Source organism: Argopecten irradians, chromosome 8 (assembly GCF_041381155.1).
Source record: "Argopecten irradians isolate NY chromosome 8, Ai_NY, whole genome shotgun sequence".
Lineage (NCBI taxonomy): Eukaryota > Metazoa > Mollusca > Bivalvia > Pectinida > Pectinidae > Argopecten > Argopecten irradians.
In genome coordinates, this window is record NC_091141.1 from 32,501,006 (window position 1) to 32,524,603 (window position 23,598).

The 23,598-nt window shown below is 33.9% G+C and overlaps 1 protein-coding gene across 18 annotated transcripts in view; it reads left to right on the plus strand.

The window, feature by feature from the left end:
- Nucleotides 1–11,954, plus strand: part of LOC138330122 (epidermal growth factor receptor kinase substrate 8-like) — a 68,432-nt gene extending 56,478 nt beyond the window's left edge. For 17 of the 18 annotated variants that reach the window (XM_069277498.1, XM_069277507.1, XM_069277511.1 and 14 more), the window contains 5 exons: nt 2,391–2,816; nt 3,467–3,611; nt 5,998–6,133; nt 6,336–6,477; nt 10,740–11,954. In XM_069277498.1, coding sequence (XP_069133599.1) covers nt 2,391–2,816; nt 3,467–3,611; nt 5,998–6,133; nt 6,336–6,477; nt 10,740–10,852 — 962 coding nt within the window. In that variant the 3' untranslated portion in view covers nt 10,853–11,954. Of the gene's footprint in view, nt 1–2,390; nt 2,817–3,466; nt 3,612–5,997; nt 6,134–6,335; nt 6,478–7,455; nt 7,523–10,739 lie in introns of all 18 variants that reach the window. The other variant, XM_069277504.1, reaches the window with a different exon arrangement.
- Nucleotides 11,955–23,598: the final 11,644 nt, after the last annotated feature.

Sequence of the window (23,598 nt, forward strand, 5' to 3'; positions counted from 1 at the left end):
TTTTTGTATTAATTATACACACAAACACATAAAAAATTAATACCGTTTATGCTCTGTCGGCGGTAGAGCACTTTTAACAGATATAAATTCCAATCCTTTTTCACAATTGTCAACACAATTTTGCTAAACAAGCGTCCGGGTCAAGGTAAGGTTAGATCTATTTGCCACAAGTGGAATTTTGGTGAAACAGGACTACACATTATCCTAAGGATGCATTTACAATCCGGAAACTGACTACGTATATATTCCAAATAAGTACCAGCTACGGGTTGTAATGCAAGATTAATAGATGTAGAAAATGGGTGAAAATTAAAAAAAAAAAAAAAACTATTAGATATTTAAAAAAATGTGTGTGGGGGGTTAAAAATATATATTGTTTAGATGAGGAAAAAGGGGAGGAAAATCAAAAACTATTACATATCATAAAGACGAGGAAAATAAAAAAATATATCGTACAGATGTGGAAAGTTGGGGAACAATATATATCATATAGATGTCGAAAAGGGGAGGAAATTCAAAAACTTTTATATATCATATACATGGGGGGGGGGGAATAAAAAAAATATCATTTAGATGGGGGAACATTAAAAAATATAAATATATATCATTTGGTGACAAGCAAGATCTTATTTTACGTATTTCGTTTTAGTTATATTCTGTGTAGCATAACATTTAAATATCATATCTAATTAGAATCTATATTGCTAAATTCATTGTTATCTTCACTATTAAAAATCAGGTTCATTTTATCTTTATATATATATATATATATATATATATAACTTTGAAAGCAATGATTAGACAAAATGACATAATATGATTCATTGATGCAATATTATAATATACATGAAATCTAAATGGTAATTTGAAATCGACCAAGTCAATGCAATTCAGCTAAACACGTAACATAGATAAGTCATCTAGAAATTCTTTACATTTATATATCTCAGAAATATATGTCTGTAAGAATGGTTCAATACGATTTTTACACACTCGTATATTAAGGCAATTGTGCAAATTCCTTGCTGAATTAGAATTATTTCCAGCTATCATATTAAGGAAACATTCTTTGAATGTTTGTTTTTAGCTTGCCCTTTAAAACATTTAGCCTATCGGTTATACTATTTAAATATTCGGTTTTAGTCGGATAAAAAATCTGACCTTTTGGCCCTATACTATCACAGAGACATACAACGAAACAGATTGACAGTTTTGTTATATAACGTATAAGATTATTAATTTCGTACCCGTTGTAGATTATACTCCATTCCTATTTTAAACTATATACAAACATACCGCAGTCTCCTAAATACGTATAGCGTCACTATATAAAACACGTCGCTTAGAGAAAAGACCGACCGCCTTTGATTACTTTAGGTAATGATGGGACGGTCAGGAATACCACACTTAAATATCCGCAGCGAATGGTTAAATTGGTTATAAATGGTAGTACAGCATTTGATTTATGTGAAAGAATAAACTCAACTCGCAATTTTACCACTTAGTAGATGAGTCCAATGGCTACATAGTTCCTAGGACATTGTGTATTTTGTATAGTGCCAATATTCCCAGAAATAAAACTGAAGTGTTTCTGTTAATCAAAGTCTGATAAATTATAAGAATATGTCGACAATCTATGATAAATAAAACGAAAATGAAATTATCAGATATGCTGAATACTATGTCCGTCAAAGATTCTTATTTTGTTGGTTTTATTCTTCTTAACATCCTATTCCGAATTTGCATATCACTGGGTTATCTGCACTTATGGGTAGGTATTGATTATGACGTCATGTGTTTGCGAGCGTAACGTCATACGTTTCGTATTAAACGACGTGAATTTCTCTCATAAAAATGACGATACAATCGATACCTATCCGAAGGGACATAACTCTGTAATATGCAAAGACGGAAGTAACAGCTGAGGTCGTTTAAGGACGGCCTCCCATGTACGTTATTTGTTGTGTGTGTGAAAGTCTGAATGTTTTGAGAGGCTGTGATATATTCGTGCTGTCCTCATGTAATAGTTCTTATATACTGTATAGTTGTTATATTTCGCGGATGTAAAATTTCGCAGTTACTGTTTGGAATTTTTTCGCGGGGATTATAATATGAACTACCTTTGTAGCATTTCAAAGCGCCAGTGATTCATACGACATTCTATAATATGTTAACAATGATTTAATTTTTGATAAATTTCGCGAGGTATCAACTTCCGCAAATTTAGATGGAGCCGCGAATTTAGCGAAATTAAAACCCCAGCAAATATTACCAACAATACAATATTGTAACCCTAACAGGCCTATCGATATTTGTACTTATCTATACTATATTGTTAATGTATAATTACATTCTATGACCAGTAATTTGTGTTTTGATGTGAATTGTAGAGAGCGATGATAAAGAGTATGATGACTCAGGGAGAAGGCCAGACCGCACGCGCCAGAGGAGTGATAGATCCTTCGGTAGTCATAACGACAGTAACTACAGCAGTAGTAATGAGGACAGTCTAGATCGTGACGTCAACTGGGATAGGTATGACGACAGACGCGACGGCCGCCGACACGACGATAGACGAGATCGACGGGACGACCGGAGAGACGACAGGCGAGACGAGAGAAGAGATGACAGACGAGATGATAGACGAGATGACAGACGAGATGATAGACGAGATGACAGGCGAGACGACAGGCGAGATGACAGGCGAGACGACAGAGGACAAGAAAAACCACATCCTGTACCGCCCCCGCCACCAACTTCTAAGCCACCAGCGATCAAAAAGACGAAGCAGCCATCAGTTAAGCCTAAACATTCAGGTACGCTGTGAATACAGATTTTTCATTCAAATTATCACGTCATCCATTACCAAACCTCATCTTACTCACAGAGAGATGTGTGAAATAAGCATTCGTCCCGCTATCATCGATACTCAAAGAGTTAAAATTATCGTTATTATAAAATCTGAAAGCCTTTCGGGAGAAACAAATCTGATCAATCACAGACCTACATAGATCAACATCTGTTTATTTCAAAGAACTAACGGTATCTTCGAACCCAATACAGTATATCTCTTTTCGATGAGGACCAAGCTACAAACTGTCTTACTCAGAACCTGATGATTTTGACATATAAAGACGAGTCTCGATGATACTGGGATAGTGATAGTAACAGTTTGAGATCGAGGGTGACAATACTATTTTATCTGACGAGAACACCACAACGGTAAGAAACCAAATATATTCAATCCGTAAATACTCCATCTTTGCATATTCCAGAGTTATCACCCTTGCGATAAACTGTTCATTGTGACGTCATCATTTTGTAAGCGAAATTCACTTTTTCTTCGAAAAAGTATAGTATAAAGTTACGCGTGCAAACGTCACGATCTATACCTACTCGCATGGGCAGATAACTCTGTAATATGCAAATACAGAGTAATGGTTTCATTACATTTTCCATTCTACAGCTCCAAAGAATGACCTCCATGATGAACTTAAGAAGAGAGTTAGTACACACGTAATCGAGGCACCAAAGGGAACGACATACATATCAAAATACTCGGAACCAGACGAAGTGAAAGACTGGTTACTTACCAAGGGCTTTAGCAGGCAGTAGGTATCCTCATATGGAAATAAAGATAGACAAATCTGTTGTAGGATTTTGTCATAAAAGAGGCATAGGCAATAAAATGACACTGATAACAGTCAAACCTTCTTTAAAGACCAACCAAGGGCCAAAATTGTTTTTTTTTTTGTGCCAAGTAGGCGTTATTAGCAGGTTAAGTGTGTTGACATTGACCATTTAGGAGCCTGAGAAAGTGTTCGTATTATGCAGATGGTCGTTATACAAAGGTAGTCGTTAAAGCAGGTTTATGTCTTCAGCAAAACAATAGTCAATACTCAAGTTGCATTATCTAAGTATCAAGATAAACAACATTAATATGTACGAAAACAACTTAACATTATTTACATTTGAATAAATATTTCGAGTTCCGAAGGATCAAGCGTTTCAAAGATATTCAATCCCATTAGCGTCTAACACTCTTGTCAATCATCTGTCTGAAAATTAGAAATAACAGTAAGCGGTCCCTACCTAATCGACGACGCCTGACATTGAGATGTCGGTGAAATCGATAAGAAGTTTTACCATCTCCAAGAAGAAACGAAACCATGAGACATAAAATTAAAAAATGATGATTGAATAAGATACAACGGTATAAACGAATGCCATTACATATCGTTTCGGCGACTCTTGTGCACATCTCGTTGACATTTTATTATGGTAGATTATCTAATCATAATTATGTAAATATGTTATGAATTATAAGACTCTTTCTTCATTGGATATGAAGGATAGGTATATTCTACCCGAGGGCGACAAAATGTTGTAAAACCCCAGAAATGTGATTTTGAGGGTAGACTATCCATTTTCTTCATATCAACATACAAATGTATCAGGGTTTTTTCACTCATACCTCGATGTTTTTATTACAACTGTACAATTACCTGGTATGATATCCCGCCATTTTGAAATAAGTGCAAAAAAAACCTTGCAAGTAGATTCATCATATTTGAAAATAGCTAACATGTTAAATGTACTAGTTTCTAAAATACGTTAAAACTCACCGAGAAAATAGTTACGTCATGAGGATGTATTGCATGGGTAGCCATACAGCCTCGGAAGCCATAAATATATAATATTACACGAGATAAACCAGTGTAATGCCTATAGGTATGAGAGAAAATGAAATATACCGACATTGTGACCTGGTATATCTGATTCACATCCGTATATACGTAGCCTGCACATAGTCATCTTTCTCGTCATAGTTTGAAGCTTTCCCGGAAATATCTTATCCTTTCTATTGTCATTCGTAAGTAGGTACACTTAATATGCAGGATATCTCGACACTAAGAATAAGCGAGTCATTCTGTGTGATAACCGCATTAACATATGTGTCATTATGTCGCTGTTGTCAAGTTCACCGAATTTCCCAGGCACTATTATTTTGCCTTAATTGACCATGCATATCCCTCTTGTTTTGTACTTAGCACTTTTCAGGCAAAGAAAAAAATGTGAGAAACTGAGACAAAGCAATGTGGCGTATTAATGGCTTCCTTCTCAGAATAGTATTATAGTTGCCCAAAAAAAATATTTCCTGTTACAAACTGTTTAGAACGTTCTACTTAAAGATATATGTGTATCGGTACTTCCCTTTCTATGTATTTACAATTCTTTATTTCAACATTTTTGGACTTTATATTTCCAAAAACCAAATGTTTTAATGTAATATTTTCAACGGGCAATTTTTTCACATATGGTACGTTTTTTAGCAGGTTATCCACATTTAAGATGCAGCTTCCTACTTTACCCTTCCTGTTACAGTGAAACCAGCTTCAACGACCAGCTCTGTAGAAAGACCACTTGCCTAATAAGATCCCTTCTAGGGTTCCAAATATCCATTGATAACACAATTAGATCTATTTACAAAGACCACATGACGGTTAAGACTACTTTTCCTTGTCCCTTGGGTGATCTGTTTCACTGTAAATAACCATGAAATTGATTTATGTATATCATGTACCTAAATATTATATTAAACTAGTTTGTGATGTAGTTCAAATTTAAAACATGAAATTGATCAAATATAAAGTACACATTTTTCATCTTAAATGAGACAAAGATTCACTATTTCCTTTGTTCTTGGGTGGTCTGTCCAATTGGATCTTGACCAAGTTTCATGACATTCTTTAACTTAAAGGAATTCCCGAACTTAAAATTCTCTATAGGAAAACATTACGGAAGTTAAGGAAAAATCTTAAGGAGTTAAAATAAGGAGTATAGTTAAGGAGCCTATCTAAGAACACGAAATGCTTTCCTATGGAAAATGTTAAGTTAATGGATTCCCTAAAATGAATGTTCATGAAACAGGGTCCTGATACAAACTAGTATTCTGTATTGGCCATTGTATTAAATAAAGCCAGTTTCTAATTTCAGCTGCGTCAACACATTTGATGGGTATAACGGTGAGGAGTTGTTCTCCTTACAAAAGAAGGAGATGAACAGATTACTAGAGAAGGACGAGGCCCACAAACTGGAGAGCATGTTATTGGTACAGAAGAAAATCAGCAACGTAAGGATTTAAAATTGTATGGAAATACATTTAAATAAATTATGCAATAATTATGAAGATATGATATTAACAACGAAAACATTATTACATAATAATGTAATACGTAATACGAATATTTGATGTTATACATTAGTACACAATAATGTCATACGTAATACGAATATTTGATTTTATACTGTTGGCGTTATTCTATTTATTACAGTATGGTACGAGAGGTGGTTCAGAGCTAAGGAAAATCCTTGAAGACCGTAAGAAGAAGGCTGAGACGCCGAGCTCTGCACATATCGGTACCCCGCCATCGTTCGCTCCCGAGTCACCGGACTACAGTGATGAAGATTCCGATAGTAAGTTATCTCCCCGGCATTTATATCTTAATTAAAGCCAGTCTAAAGTGGAGCTTGGAGGCCTATTACAATACTCTATCGTATTCATTATTGATAGTCAATAAAATGCTAGCAAAGAATAAAAATGTTATGAACCTGCTTTACTCTATTTTATCTGCACCGTATATCTATATTCAGATCTATTCATTTGGTTAGCCATCGGAACTTAAAAAAAAGCATTTACTTTTCTCTCAAAGTGGATCTTTCACATGTCAAGTATTCCATCCCAACTGCAATTTGGTGTCGTTGACGTTAGTTTGTATTCATATTGTTCTTGTCACAATATTACATTCTTACGTTAAGAAAATAAGCTTTCCTGTGCAATACAAAATGATACTAGTAAATAAAATCATATTATCTCGAAATTACAAAAGTGATATTTAAATCTGATTTATAATTGCCAGCATAGTATACTGACACGGTGATACAGACATGTTTGAATGTAAATGATATTTTCAAAAATGTTTGTGGACAGTAATGTCAATTTCATGGATGTCATACTCTCCATTTCAGCTTATTGATTTTTCTAGAGCTTTGTAATTAATTATGAAGTAAGCATACATATATTCGGTATAGTCTTTATGCTTTATGTCTGCACACAGCCAAATCACCCTTACTTGTGCATTGTTGTTTCACGAATTAAAATTTTCGTCAAATACAAAATACATGTAAAATAGTTAAATACTGTATAGCCATGTTATTTTTGCGAAAATTAAAATTTAATGGTAAAAAAAATTAATATTCCGCATAGCAATTTCACGACAATACCATTGTCCCATGGAAGAATATCTTTCCTGCGAAAATGACAGGCTATATGGTATATTGTATATTGTAAACCAAATTTGCACCAGCATATTTTGTTGTACCGTATATATGGTATATTGTTTCGAACATTGTCTTTTTGCTTTGTTTTGATAATATCAATACATTTCTCAACAGTTTTGGAGAAAATACAAACAGATTTTGAAAATATGCTGGATACCTATTGAATTCCTAATAGACAATGGTAATATATTGTTGATATCTCTGTTTGCCCTTTTCCTCTTCCACCATCGTGTAAGTGTTTAACATTACTAAACACAATCAAATGAGACCGCAGAACCAAACAATCTCCCAATTACGACAATGTTAATGTATGTTTGCCATTGTCCGGATTATAAGAAGTCTTCATGTCTGGCCATTCATATTTAATTTTGGAGACCATCTCACACACAAATGCAAATAAAAGATGTACGATCTTGCTAAACATTAACGTGGGAGCTACCATCTTGTGTTGACTTCCGCACCAAAAATGTAATTGAAACAGACTTGAAAAAACAACAACATTGTTTTCAAGCTTGGTTCTGCGGTCCTTACAGACGTACAACGCACATACATGGCAAAACCACAGCTCATAACTTCTCGTTTTCTGAATATTTGCTACAAAAAGGAACTTCAGACCGTTTTGATGATCACGTTGAAAGACATTTTTATATTAACTTTTTGAAAGCGTATTTTGCATTAAAACAAATGATATGGTATCATGAATTTTTGGTTCCATTTTGCGAGATATAAATTTCGCGATTTTGATTGAAAATGGAAACAGTATATCTTAACGAACTGAAGCAGAATTGTGTAGAATGGCTATTAGAGTATATAACTATTATTGATCTATAACTGTTATGTTTTCGAGGATAAAGTTGTCGTGACTTGTTGTGACATTGCAAGTGTCCCACGACATCACGAAAATATCATTCCTGCGAAAATTAGCGGTAATACGGTAATAGATCCTAGGTTGTCCTATTCATACCTTTGCATGACCTAGTATAGTTCGTTTGCAGCTCATTAGTTCAACAATGCAATACTTTTAATTCAATAAATTATGAGAGTGCATGAATTATGCTAAATAAACAACATTTTGTCAATGTCTGTTACCATATATAAATAAATGCTGGTAGAATAATTTCCAAATTACGTGAGAAGAAATTCTCAGCGTCTATCAGTTTAAGGAAATTTACATAAACATACACTGATCTAATCACTGTAAATGTATATTTACGTGAATTGATATTTTCGCTAAGTCATCTCTCTACAATATGGTTGCGTGATAATTCTCATGTTTTATAAAATAGTCTTATTATGCGCAGGTCAAAAACCTAACCCGTTACATTAAATATTCCAAGGTATGCATATTCGTAGATATTTAAGAAAGTGAAATAAGCTTAAACAAGTATCACACTGTGAATAGCTCTTTTACAGTACTATCGATTATCTATTACAAACATTAAATAGCAGAAATAGAATTTTAAAATTCATTGAATCTTCTATCATATTGAGTTTGATTTCATGGGAACAGATTGTCTTTAGATTAACAGCCCCGAATTCCGGTATCTTAGTTGCGTGCTTCCTTTTCCATCCACTAACACTGCATGCCTGACCATCGTTCCTTGTTCCTCGTGTGCGCGCTCAGTTTTTTTTATTATTATTTCCCCGCAATAATATTTCCTTTTCCTTTTGGATTTTATAAGTTATAAGCCCCGAATTAAAACCAAATTTATCAAAATAACTGAATGTAAATCACATAGAAAGATATTCCCTTGCACAGGATCATTTCAAACCCAGAATAACTATAAAATAACTATTTACATAAAAGCCTCCACGTTAATTTACAAAATTGATATTCAAACCAATAACATAACATAAACAAACCAGGAAAAATAAACAACGAAATATATCAGCGGGGAATAAGAATTGAGCGTAAATATGCGGAACGTCATCTTTAGACTATGCATGAACACATCCCAATCCTGTAATCATCAGGCGTGACTACAGAACTCACTGGTAGACGTTAACGATTAGGTGCTGGTTTCATGAGCAATGAGTCCCATTGCCCATAAGTCATTTCTACCAATGATTTTCTGATGACTGCAAGTATATATATGGATAAATTCCAATTGCTAGAGTGAATCACATGGTTTGTCAATTACATATTTTGACTTATCCGATTTCATACATTTCCTCATGTGTTAAGATAAAAGTGTTGTCAATAAACATGTTTGTTAGAACATTTAGACTTTTACCAGTGAACGTTCTGTAGCTCCCCTAATAACAACATTAATATATGTGTAGAAATGTGACCAGCCACTATTGTATGTTGCAAGATGTTCTTTTTGTCAATACCTCTCAGCCACCAAACATTTTCATTGATTTTTAAATATGTATATATACTTAACACATAACATAGACTGTTTTGAACATAATGACACAATACATATATAATCAGTTTTATGATTTACATGCGTATATACTGTCAACGTGGACATTTACGAGAGGGGAAATTTACGCTAATTACACGAAGGTCGCTTGATCGTGAAAAATTCCTCTGCGCGTAATATTTTGTATTGGTATGAACTTTTACATTAAAAGTCTGGAAGTGTATCGCAATAATAACAACACCGTGAAAGTTTTATACATGTTAATCGCGAAATTAAGCACTCGAGAAAATATCCACGTTTTACAGTATATAATTACTTTGGTATAGACAATTGCTTGAAAATTACATATACCTTTTATCTTAACCTTAGTCATAAGGTTCTACTGTACTCATTCCTAACACTTTTTCGTGGCAAATTATTTGTACTTGCCCGCGAAATTTAATCGCAAGCGAAAATTAGTTGGTTTACAGTACTCTCTGGGAGACAATGAGAGTCTCCCTGATACAGGGAGAGTATTGTGCAAAATTTTATATCTGTATACTACAAAGTTATCAGCCCTTGCGAGTAGGTATTGATTGTGACGACATGTGTTTGAGAGCATAATGTCATACTTTTCAGTGAAAATGACGTGGATTTCGCTTAGAAAATAATGGCGTCACAGTCGATACCTACCCGCAAGGGAGGTAACTTTGTAATATGGAAAGACAGAATACATTTGGCTAAAGAAGTTGAATAACGAGGTTTTCTATAAAATATTATCTACACATTGATAAAACGTTAAAAGATTGAAAGTTACTACACGGGACATCAAGAACAATAACAGACATGGTCATTGTAAAATATCAATATAATTCCTATCACGAATAATTGGAAGTCTCGATGCGTCAAAAAAAAATTCTGTCGATCCATTTTACTTCGAAGCATTGAGGTTTTACTGTATATACACAATATAGAGCAGGGTATTCTAGTATTGTAATCAAATTTCTAGAAGTCATAATATACTCACGTCGATGGTGTTGTCATTTACAGGCTCTTCGTACTCTGACGACTTTGCTAACGCAGGGAAGACTTTGAGAGCGTTACTACAAGTACGGAGAAGGAAGATCCATACTACTACTTACCAACAGGACGGACAAGACTAGATATGGCACATATCATTTCATCATTAATGCCATATTAGGTCTTGAAGTGATGATCATTTATTACAATGACCGATTGATTGATCAATCTTGGATACATAACCTCGAATGTCCGTCATTTATAGTAATCTTTGAAGAATGGTCAAATGATTCTGTTTGTGTGTTGAAAAGTGAAAATAATTTGTTTGTAAATAATGTTGTCAATAAACTTATATTGTATATATGCTATATAAATGGTTGAATTTACAGTACAGTGCACAAAGTACGAACTACATGAGGCATGGTAAAATTAATTTTTAGATATACTTGTTTTTTATTGTTTTAGATTTTTATGACGTAACTGTTATGAGGTACATGTACAATAATGTATATTACAATCAGAACATTTGAGATAGAGATCGCATGGAGTTATATGTTACTAGTATGTATCAAAGATCTTTCCCTTTCTCTTTCTTTTGTGCTATATTGCAAAATGTTAAATCCAGAACTAACATGTCCAGTCGGTTAGCGATACTTTGTGTTTCGTTTCTTTATATGCAGATGTATATGTTACTATAAGTAGATATTTGAAAGTATTAAAGAATATGAAGACTAACGCAAACAATATTTGAGAAAGCCGTTTAAATTTTCTGGCGTAAATTAATGACGTAAAAGATCTTCTCACAAAAACAGATACTTTGTTGCATTATCATGTAGGTCTAGGTTGATGATTTTCGAATTTCATTCACAACAATGTCAGTAATTGTTTTCACTGTTGATATACTGTATAACATAAACTTATTATAATGTCATTGTTTTTGTGGTTATGGAACCGTGAATGTAAATAAACAACGAAATGGAATATTACAATTGTGAATTCAGTGTAACAAAGATTGACCACAAATATATCTACCCACAAAAAATAAAGTTCCAACCCACGAACGAAAGATCTCACAAATATTCTATGAACTATAGTATGTATTACCTGCCTCAAAGCCCTGTTTTTATGCAATGTAAGACTAATGCTGTCTCATTTTATCCTCCTACATCAGCATGATGGAATCTGTCTCATTATTAATCTACTGTTGTAATAAACCGGGAAGCGACAGAGCTTAGTCGACATGAATTTGATCAATGAATTATTGTACATTTTTTTTCTTGAGACGTACGTCACTTGCAAATTGATCTACATTTTGAGAAAATTAAGAACGCCAAAATCATGTTGTTACCCTGCTGACCACACGTTTGTGTTATTACTTCATATTCATATTTGTTTACTTGTATTGATAACTAACTAATAGCATAAATAGTCGAAATGAAGATCGAAATCTCGATTTTGTGTATCTTTGCTAGTCGTCAGCTTCTGAAACACTATAGTTGAACATGTTCATTTTTTTTCTTTAATGTTTTATTCAGCTATGAATGTCGTTTCTGAACCATGTAAGACAAAATAGTTAAGGGGAAATTGAACATTATTTATACGGCAAGATGTAAATATGCAATTAATGTATTAACAGGGTTCTCGATTAGAAAGTTGCCAGAAAAAATCAATGTATATACCAAATTGTAAATGCACATGTTTTGTAAACTGAGTCTTTATGAGGTTTTTTTCAGATGACGTGCACGCGTTTGCCTAACACATGATTTTCATTTTTGTTATGATACTGATGGACTGTACGTTTCGAGGGGGTAATTTTGCGATGTATTTCGGTACTTTGAATTCTTTATCAAACATGGACCAGAGGTTGTGCTATATTCTCATTTTTATAAACGTCGTTTTGTATGAATTCTCCATCAAACTTGAACCAGAGATTGTGCTTTATTTTCGTTCTTATAAAAAGTGTGGTTTATGAATTCTTCATCAAACTTGAACCAGAGATTGTGCTTTATTTTCGTTTTTATAAAAATCGTGTTTAATGAATTCTTCATCAAACTTGAACCAGAGGTTGTGAGCCGTTGCGACAATCGAATTTGGTCGATTACATTTACCCTGTAGGACAGGTCATTGTTATATTTATATTTGTGTTATATATGAATATTAAAATATTATTCTTTACTTCCACGAGAATTTGTTAAATGTGCCATATTCTTACATATCATGGGTGTTTCTAATACTTAATATATATTTGTATAGCTATGTTTTAATCAAAATAATAATATCATTATTATTGTATATAGACCAATATAGTATATTCATTTAACGTACGTATGCCTGGCTGGCCAGATTGTTCACGATTTTATCTTTTTAGTACTGTTTGTATATGCAATTCACGTGTAATAAGATTGGGCATTGGGATAGCAATGTCATTTAGATGATATCCGATCCCTCTTCGTCAGTATGTTAGATACAAAAATGTAATTGTTTGATCCTTTCTGGGTTGACGGTGATGTTAATCTTTTAGGACTCGTCAGTAATGTTAGGGACCCCATACATCTGTTCTGTCCTTCTAGGAGTCGTCAGTGATATTAGGGACATCATATAATTATTATTTAATTCCGGGACATGTCAATGACTCCAAATATCCAATCAAAATTCAAATCCACAATGGATGGCAACTCCAACCTAAAATTTGAAAATGAGAACAGAGAAATGCCAAAAAGGGAAATGGACATGTATGTAGTCAGAAATATTAAAATTCTATACAGAAAATTCAAATTGATAATTTTTGAATGACCTTGTGATCTATTTCATTTCTGAAACTCTTTTATTACATGTGTTTGTACTACCAAATAATCAGTCAATAGCATATGAAATTTATAGGTCAATCGATATTACCTGTGTGCAAATTCTTTGGAAACAAAACTGAAATAATAAAAATTCCGATATGTTAACCCATTCTCGACTTTCAAATTATAGTTACTAACGCACAGAATTAGTCAATGCAATATATTCCATTATTCATGCATTATGCTGTTTATCCACAAATCCATTATCATTTTTATTAAAGTTCGTTGACATGTTTTTATTGTATATGTCTATTACTTACAATTTGTCACTTGTTTGTGCCTATTTACTACCTACATGCATTACCTACTAAACAGTTACATGTATTGGAAGATTTTATATACCATTAAAGATATATTTTAGATGGTGTATGCACAGATTTTGAAGGAAAAATATGTTATAATTGCTATACGTGTAAAAAAAGAAAATACTTTTGCCATTTGAACTAGTTTTCTTGCTCATTTTCATGGTGACAGAAAAATCACAATAGTTGATGATTAATAAATATTCAAATATAGGGCGTCGTGGACAGATTCTCTAATGCTCTTTTAAAGTGAATAGTCGGACAACGAAAACCAGTCTAAAAGCGTGCATTAGCCTTCTAAAAGTCCTTACATATCAAAACGATGGTCAGATTCTGCTAATATTGTCCAGATTTGACCATTGAATTAATGGAAAAGTCCCGTACAAATTTAGCACAGTTATAAATAAAATTCGGCAAACTCTTTGAGAGCAAGGCTGCATGGAAATGTAACCATGGACATAGAAAGTATACTGAATATATTCACACCATTTTGTACAGATTTAAGCTTTCCTTTGCCAAACGATTCACTTTAATTTATTAGATTCAGCTTAACCACGGTTTATTCATTTTGTGACATTATTCATAATCTTAAAATAAAGATCACCTATCTTTTCTGTTTATACTGTTTAACTGTTTCGTCTTGAAAATATCGTTGATGCATCATAGCAAACTACAGCACTGTGCCGAAAGTGAGTGTATATCCATAATGTATTGTATTTCTAATTCATTTCTTCGAGCTTACCTGATCTTTAATATGAATCCATCCTTCCCGGTATACTTATAAAATTTGTCTACTTTTTAAGCCCATCGATTTGGCATATGCAATTAGCTTGCAATTTTTTGCAAGATCAAAGAAGAAAGTAGCGTCGCAAACTTCAGTGGCACAAAAATGCTTTGAGTTAGAAGGATAGAGATTAGGCACGAAAACATTTTCAAATGTCGACAAACCAAGAATATCGTTTAAAAAACGATGATATAGTTATTCAATCTGTCATGAGTTTTCAAATATTGATGTGTGAAATGTTTATTATATTTTCCCGTGATTACGGTAATTCTTTTCTGCTATTCACAGAATTTCATTTAAGGATTAACTTGAATATATTTTTGATGTTATGGAGATATAACACAAAAAATCTGAGTGTATTCAAAATAAACCGCGAAGCACTTTGTGATGAGAGTACACTAAGATTTTTGTTTTATATCTCCATAACATAAAAAATATACAAATCATATAATTTAGTCTTCCTACCTGTTATTGCACTTTTAGTGACGTTTCTCTTAGAAATTACTACGGTGAAAATTGATACAGTCATTAATATGCCACGTTATAAACGGCTACGTCATTTGTTCGTTATGGGCTGATAACATCATTTTAAGCCAATGAAAATGCGTGTTACAATTGGTGTTATTATCATATATACATATCAGGTTTGTTTTCACTATATTGTACTAATATGTATTTACCGGTTGGAATGTATTCCTTCTACATTTTGCATATGGCTATTCAGATTAAAGTACTTTAAAGAATATACCATTGTCTTGTTGCAGGTTATGTTCTCGATAATCCAGGGGTTCCTATCACTGTCGTTATATCTACCTCTGAAATAGTTTCACAACAAAACTAGGGGCAGTTCAGGAGAAAAAACACCCTGAAGAACTACAGGTCCGTAGAATATCCCTTTGGAGATTACAAAAAACAGCAACTCCCAACTTCAGAGCCACACAATGAACCACAGTGTACCGTTATTCATTTTTTGTACATCAAATGACCAAACTACCTGTCTCATCTGTTGCATATATAATAAATTACCCACAGTGTTTTGCTACGACATATTCCAGTGATGGATATAACGAGTGATGGTAACCCCTAGAGTACCAAGGATGATTACGGGTATCTCTTTCATAATCTATGTGCTTGGCATTATTTGGTTTACAGTGTAATGAATATGAGTTTGAAGGACAAATTGGTGAACTAGATGTAAATCTTAACAAGAAATTTACAGAAATTAAACATATCGTCAGCAACTTTACGTTCATTCTCCACTAATTTGCATGTTTTCAGAAATGAAAACATAAAATATGAAAATTGAAAACAAAGTTCTTATGTATTGTCATTTTTTTGGCAAATATCCCTACTTTTTAAATCCAAAAGGGCTGGCTCCTATCTTTACTCAAAGAAAAGTTATAATTGTTACAGTCAACCGTCATATTTTGGTAAATAACAGATACGTGACTTTGTTAAAATGAACTAAATTGAGGTTTGTCATTAGAAATGCCACAAAATATACACTTTAACAGAATTTTTGCTTTGGTTTTGGACTTTTCTTTCCATTCAAAGCCATTTGTCCGTCTCGAAAGCAACTTGTCTTTATCAATTGCAGTTATGAAAAGTTCATTTGTGAATATTGGTTTGTATGATTCATAAGTGTGTTCGAATAGTTTCATATAAAAATAGTACCAAAGTATTTTGTTTCTATATTTTTCCTTATTATCAAACTGTACCTTTATCTGCATCAGTACATGTCAGTAATTTTGTATTTGTATAAATCACAAATTACTGTATAGGACATTAAAATCCTGCTTTAAACAGTAACGTATATGTTACAACATACTGAATATATGACTGTAGAAATCTGACAGGATTATTATGTTTTTCTGTTTCATAAATTCGTCAAAATGCATCAAAGAAAACATACTTTTCAGCGGTTTCACTTCTCTGCAATACTTTAGATGATTTTTGCCTAAATTAGCAGCGATAACGTATCTGTTCTCTTGGTATATGTCTTTATGAAGTATTAGAAAATAAACGAATTCAATAACACGAATCTGCTTCAAAACTTGTAGTCAAGACTGCAACATCGATATTATCAAACGATAGATCAAAACTATTGAAAACGGCGTCGAAGAAGAGATGATTATGTTTGTACCATATTGGTAACGTATCTGTCTACACCGATTCCCATTGACTGCGGATGGTTTCGGCATTCTTGTCATTTAATTAGAAAAAAAACGACCCGCACGGCTGACAGGTAGATGTGATAACTCAGGATAAACAGTTCGTCTGATATTATTGGCCAACGAAACCTCACTTGTCCTTTGTTGATGTTTTTTGACATGAAGAAAAGGAATAATTCATTCTGATTGTCCTCGCCTTCCTTCGCCTGAGAAACGTATCAGTCTCCGTCATACTTGATTGCCACAAACAACCCTAAACTTACATTTTTTGACCATATCTAGTCTGAAACAAATTGCTACAAATGAAACCAAGTTCACTCAAATTAAGGTTTACGTACAAAAGTACAGATCCGTTACCAAATATGACAGGTACGTTACCAAATAAACAGATACGTTATTCCATGTTTATATATCACATTACCGTATCATTAGTATAACAAACATTCTAACAATATCTGGCTATAAAATGTATTTGAATTAGTCGATGTCACAGTATTTTTATTAGTTTTACACTAAATATTAGAGTTAACGGTACATCTTTAATCAAACAGATACGTGATCTTTTATACCAGATACGTTACTATTTTGATATGTGATTTATACATTTAACAATTAATTATATACCTAATAGCTTAATCAATACAGCTAACTAGTGTTAGAAATCACGTGATTATTATCAGAAATGTATATATATGTTACTATGTACAGGTATATACTAAAGGAAAGTAAAGGTTTTTCTTATTTCGAGTTTCCCAACACTGGCAACACAACGAATCTTCCCGCTTGTAAACTATTGACAAACTCTCGGACACTTGCCACGTGGTTAAGCTAATTTCGAATGTTTTATGACAAGCGTGAGAATTTCTGTCGATATTGGTATTTTTCCATAACGTATCTGTCGGTAACGTACTGACCGACACTAACTTCTCTCATCATTTAAATGACACCGTGTGACTTGTCGACCAAACCACAAACATTGTAACACTTAGTATTATATACTTTACAAACTGTGATGTGAATTTATCTCTGTGGGAAAGTGGCATCTTAGGTAATCAAGTACATAGTAGTAACGTATCTGTTGATGTCGTTGCGTAACATGTATATTTTCAAGATTAGATCGCACCTGTCCATTTAATTGTTAATGGATGTGTCCTTGTCATAAAGGTAAAAGTTAGTATACATATTAAAGTTCATTATCACGGAGAAAACGTGGACATTTGATAATACATTAATTGTGTACATGATTTTATTTGTTTGTGTAACGTATCTGCCAGCATAGTTTGTGACAATGATAAAATGATTTATATATAAAAAATATCTAAGCATTTTGTGTGCCAATACTTGTCTATTCTCATTGCGTATGCTAATATCTATGATATGATAGAAAAAAATGTAACATTTACCCATTTCCTTAGTCACAGTTGATTTATGAAATACATTATAGCTTAAGAGGACAGTCGAAATTCGTCACGAGAGCCATATTTAATGTGATGATGAGAAAAATCTTAATTGGTCAGAGGAACAACACTTGATTATTTTCGAAGATTAATCAATATATTTTACGTTTGAAACAAACATGATATACAAACATGGTTTTTAAGTCCCGATATTGATAGAGGACACTTGATAATGGAATTTGTACATTTAGTGGAGAATGAACGTTTAATTGTCATTTAGAAACAAATTCACGGTGAAGCACGGTTAAAAAGAACCTATGGAGACCAACAAAATCACTTCGTCGTAAGCATAGTTCGTTATATACACATATTACAGACATCTTATATGAACCTTGATCAGGAATGAAAATCACTATGGTATAACCACGGATTCATTGTAAATTAACGTGGTTTACTGTTGTTTGTTTTTAGGTCCCTTTGACCTGAAATCTAGGAACATTGACCTAGATATTCTCCCTTTAACCCGAAATCATTTTCAACAATCAAAAGTAACAAAGAATATGTATCACGTTTGGACTAATAGCACAAGGGAATTTGAATTATCACAAAGCCTTGATTCTCAAGGATTACCTGTCTCCTGTCACATGGTTTCCCTCTGAGCACTCCCGTTTCCTTCCATTCTTAAGACCCCTCACACACTTTCGTGCGTGTAATCAAAATTCGGTTAACTTCCTTGGTAATCAATATCAACATAGTGACAATGGCCTTTCAGTTCAGACATGCCGAGCGAACTGAAAATAGAGATTGAACAGTGTTTTGATTGCGTTAAAGGTGGTATGAACGCAATGGGATACAGACATATTCAATTCGCGTAGCGCTACATGTAGAATATGTATTTATCCCATTGCGTTCATACCACCTTTAACGCAATTAAAACACTGTTTAATCTTTATATTTACATAAATAAGTCTACATTTACGTTAAATTTAAAACGGTGATGGTTGCTAAGTTGGGTAACTACGGTAGTCAGGATGACCGAAGATATAGTTCCGATTGTTGAATGTTATAGCTGCAGTTTGATTTGAAATATACCACTGACACTTTTAAATTATTTTTAAATTATGTTTTTTTTTTCAACTTGATAATGTATCAATAATGTCCATTTCGAATAAAAATTGAGATAACCGAGGCGGGACGAATACCGGTATATTATTGTTGTCAGGGTAGTGACGCGGTCCGAAGTGGAGCGAGCCGCCATATTTGATTTTCAATCGAGGAAAGTAACTGTGAAATAGCCTGTTGATCAAATGGTATGACTGTTGAGCTGCTGAATGTTTGTAATGTATGTATCGGTCTACGTACGCGATATAGACTATATTTTTCATAGTCCCGACTTTTATTTTATTGTACGGATGATAGACAAGTGTTTGCATGGTGTGTGACCGACGTAACTATGGAATTCATCGAACATTCCTGAGGAAAGCCCCCGGTTGTAGCCTCGACCAGCGATTCTTTTTGTGGTTTATTACCGTAACAATGCTTGACACATATTCTGTTTTGATGTCAAATATATTTTAATTGGATCTAGTAACAACTCTTTATTATTATATCGAATCCGACAACGAGGAAACTGTGTTTACTTCATACAGTAGGCCAACAGAGTAGGCTAATGACGAGCATGATATTGTCTGTGCCACCTAAGGATCAGTCTTGAGACAAATAGAAGACCGAAATCGTTTTTTAGTTTATTTAATTCAAAGCAAATCTGTCATTTGTGAAAAGGTAAAATGTAAATTAAGTAATTAAAGTTTATTTAGATTATCATATGACGCGAAATCTTACCGAAGCGTGAACTAGAAGTAGTCCGATCCTACTCTGGGTTTGTATTCATACGTCGTTGCGTTTACGCTAATTTGAACGCAACTCCCCTCCCGTTGACTATATAGGGGCATATGTAAACATTAAGGATTGAACTAATTTATGGTTATATAACATTTTGTTTCTCATCAGTTTCTCATCAGTCCAACATCATTGGGAAGCCACAAACGGCTTGTAAAGATGTATAGTGATATTTACAATAATGGTAAAATATTTAAAATGATTGCTTAAATCCTTAATAGTATGTCCTAGGTTTATGTATAATATAATGTCTTTCCTAGGTTGATGGTGAAAATTTCGTGGCGTGGTTTTTCCAGTGCTTGTTTAGCCTATTTTTGAAAATATTCAGGTTTTCAGCATTGACCACATCAACAGGGAGAGAATTGCAGGACTCCACTATCCTGTTACTGAAAACATTTCTTGCCGAGTTGAGACGAAAGGGTTTCTTGTAGAGTTTTTTTATTATGACCTCTTGTACCTGTGTGTCTCATTGGAGTACACATGTTCTCACTGGTAACAATATCGATTTTGTTGATAATTTTGAAGGTCTCCACCATATCGGCCCTCAGTCTTCTATATTCAAGTGTTGGGATACCCAGGGTCTTCAATCGGTCCGGATAGGAGAGATCTTTGAGGTTTACTAGTCTTTTTGTGCCTCTTCGTTGGACGTTTTCGATGGTTTTTATATCTTTTTTAATCCAGGGAGACCAAACGACAGAACAGTATTCCAAATGAGGTCTAACCAGAGTCTTATACAGTGTTTTAAAAGTTTGGTTGTCAAGATACGTGAATGTTCTAAAAATGATACCCATGATTTGGTTTCCCTTTGTTGAAGCTTTATTCACTTGATTTGTAAACTTCAGGGTATTATCTATTGTGACTCCCAGATCTTTTTCACTGTTGGTTTTCCCAAGTCATATTCTGTTGTCGCCGTCCTTTTTGGTGTATTGTCTGTTAATGGGGATATTTCCAATTTCCATATGCTTGCATTTTTCTTTATTTAGTTTCATTAACCAGAGGTCAGTCCAATCGGAGATCCTGTCAATATTTCTCTGTAGCTCTTCACAGTCCTGTAATGTGTTGATTTTTGAATACAATTTGGTATCATCCGCAAATAGTTTGGTAACACAATTCACTACCTCTGGGATGTCATTGACATAAATTAGAAATAGTATGGGCCCGAGTACACTTCCTTGAGGTACATCGCTTTTTACTTTTTTGGTTTTGGAGCTTGTTCCATTTATAATAACCTTTTGTTGTAGTCCCGACAGAAATTGTTGAATCCATGACAGAATTTTGCCTCCAATTCCATAGGATTTTAATTTGTATATGAGGAGTCTATGGAACACTTTGTCAAAGGCTTTACTAAAATCCAAATAAATAACATCGATGTTGTTGTTGTTGTCAAGGGCCTGTGTCCAGTGTTTTACCTCCAGGAGCTGTGTTGTGCAAGACTTGCCTGGCGTAAATCCATGTTGTTCTGGTGACAGTAAATTGTTGATCTTTAGCTGTTCCATGATATTGTCACGTATTATCCTCTGCAAGATTTTACAGGGTACAGATGACAGACTAATAGGACGATAGTTATTTGGATCCTTTGTTGATCCTTTCTTGTGTGTTTGGCAAACATTTGCTGTGGTCCATTGTTTTGGCACTACACTTTCTTCTATTGATTTTTTGAAAAGTGAGGTTAAAGGCTTTACTATGTCCTTTGTTTCTAGTAGAAGTTTCGGATGAATTCCGTCCGGACCAGGTGATTTATTTGGTTTTTGCTTAGATAGTGCCTTTAGTACTATTTCCTCCGTGATTTCAAAATCTATCAGTGGACTATTTATATTCCTCCTGGGTAACGGGGGTAAATTGGTATTCCCGTCTTCCACAAATACATTGACAAAAAAAAATCGTTCATAACTTCGGCTGTTTCTTTATCTGTTTCTGTTAGGTCTCCATTTGGATTATTGACTCTGGTGATGGTAGATTTTGTCTTTGTTTTTGATCTGACATAGTTCCAGAAGAGTTTTGGGCTATCCTTTATGTTTTCAGTATGGATTTTTCGTAAGATCTTTGTGATAATCGCAACAGTCTTGTGGCTTTGTTCCTGGCAATTTTGTATGATTGATAGTTGTTGTCTGTTTTGCAGTGGAGATACTTTGTCCATTCTTGGTGCTTCTTCTTTACAGCAGATATTGCATCTTTATTGATATTTGGTTTGCGGATATCATTGGATGCCTCTTGTATAATGGTACATGTTTTTCGATACTGGTAGATAAAATATTCATAAGGTGTGTCCAATGTTCATTCGCATCCATATTTGTAGTATCTTCTGATGCGTGTTCAGCCAACTCTTTGTTAATAGATACATAATTACCTTTAAGAAAGTTGCGTTTATCGATGGTTTGTTCCAGGATTTCAGCATAGCATAAAATGTCAAATTCTAACATTAGGTGATCATTTTTGCCTAGACCTGGATTGAACTTGATGTTTGTAATCATTCCTTCTTCATTTGTTAGGATGAGGTCGAGTAAAGATGGAATCTGGTTCTCCCTAATTCTTGTCGGTCTTTTTGACATGTTGGTTGTAAAAGCAGTCCCTTGTTACCTCCAACAACCTCGTGGCGATATGTGCATCACCTTCAGAGGTTGTGTTGGTATTCCAGTCGATTTCTTTACAGTTGAAATCACCCACCAGTAATATGTGAGAGAAGTTACCATTAGAGATGGTTTCCAATAGATTTACTAGTTTATTGTTGTTATCTTCATTATTGCTAGGGCTTCTATAAATACAACATATGGCTAAATTATCTCCTCTTCTTAGGTTTATTCTACAAATAACATATTCATCGAAGGTGGTATTAATGTCTACTGCGTCATGGGTAATAGATGATCTAATATAAATGGCCACACCTCTCTTTTTTGAAGATTTTCCAAAATGAACACTGTAGTTATCGATAGAATATGACTAGTTGTTGATGACATCAAGGGTATATTTTGGATATATTTCCGTTACACATATTATGTCCGGGTTTTTTTCTTTAATTTCTACTTCCAGTTCAGTTTTCTTTTGATAGTGTTAACGTGTCCACATTACTGTATAAAACTTTAAGGTTTGCCAATCCTTGATAGCGGTTAAAATTGGTAAAATCTGTATCCTATGTCCTCTCTACTGTTGGTGATGTTGGTTCATCATCTGTGACCTCAGTTACTGTAGTGTTTCCTGTTGTGTCCCCGAAGGTTGATGTTTCCGCATATGGGAAGGTTACGTCATCTCTGTGATCTAGTAGGGTCTCTTGCGAGTATAGATCATCTGACATTGAGGTACCATGGTTAGAGAGACTTAGTTGGATCTATAGGGCTGGTGGATATAGTGTCTAAGGATTCTTTGGTAATAACTCCTTTTGGGAGATGAGGTATATTTGGAAGTGTAGTCCTGGGCCCCTTTGTTGTGTTGCTTGACTGTAGGTTTAGTCTTTCTCTACCTTGAGTGCCTTTAGATTGACGTCTCGGTGTAAACA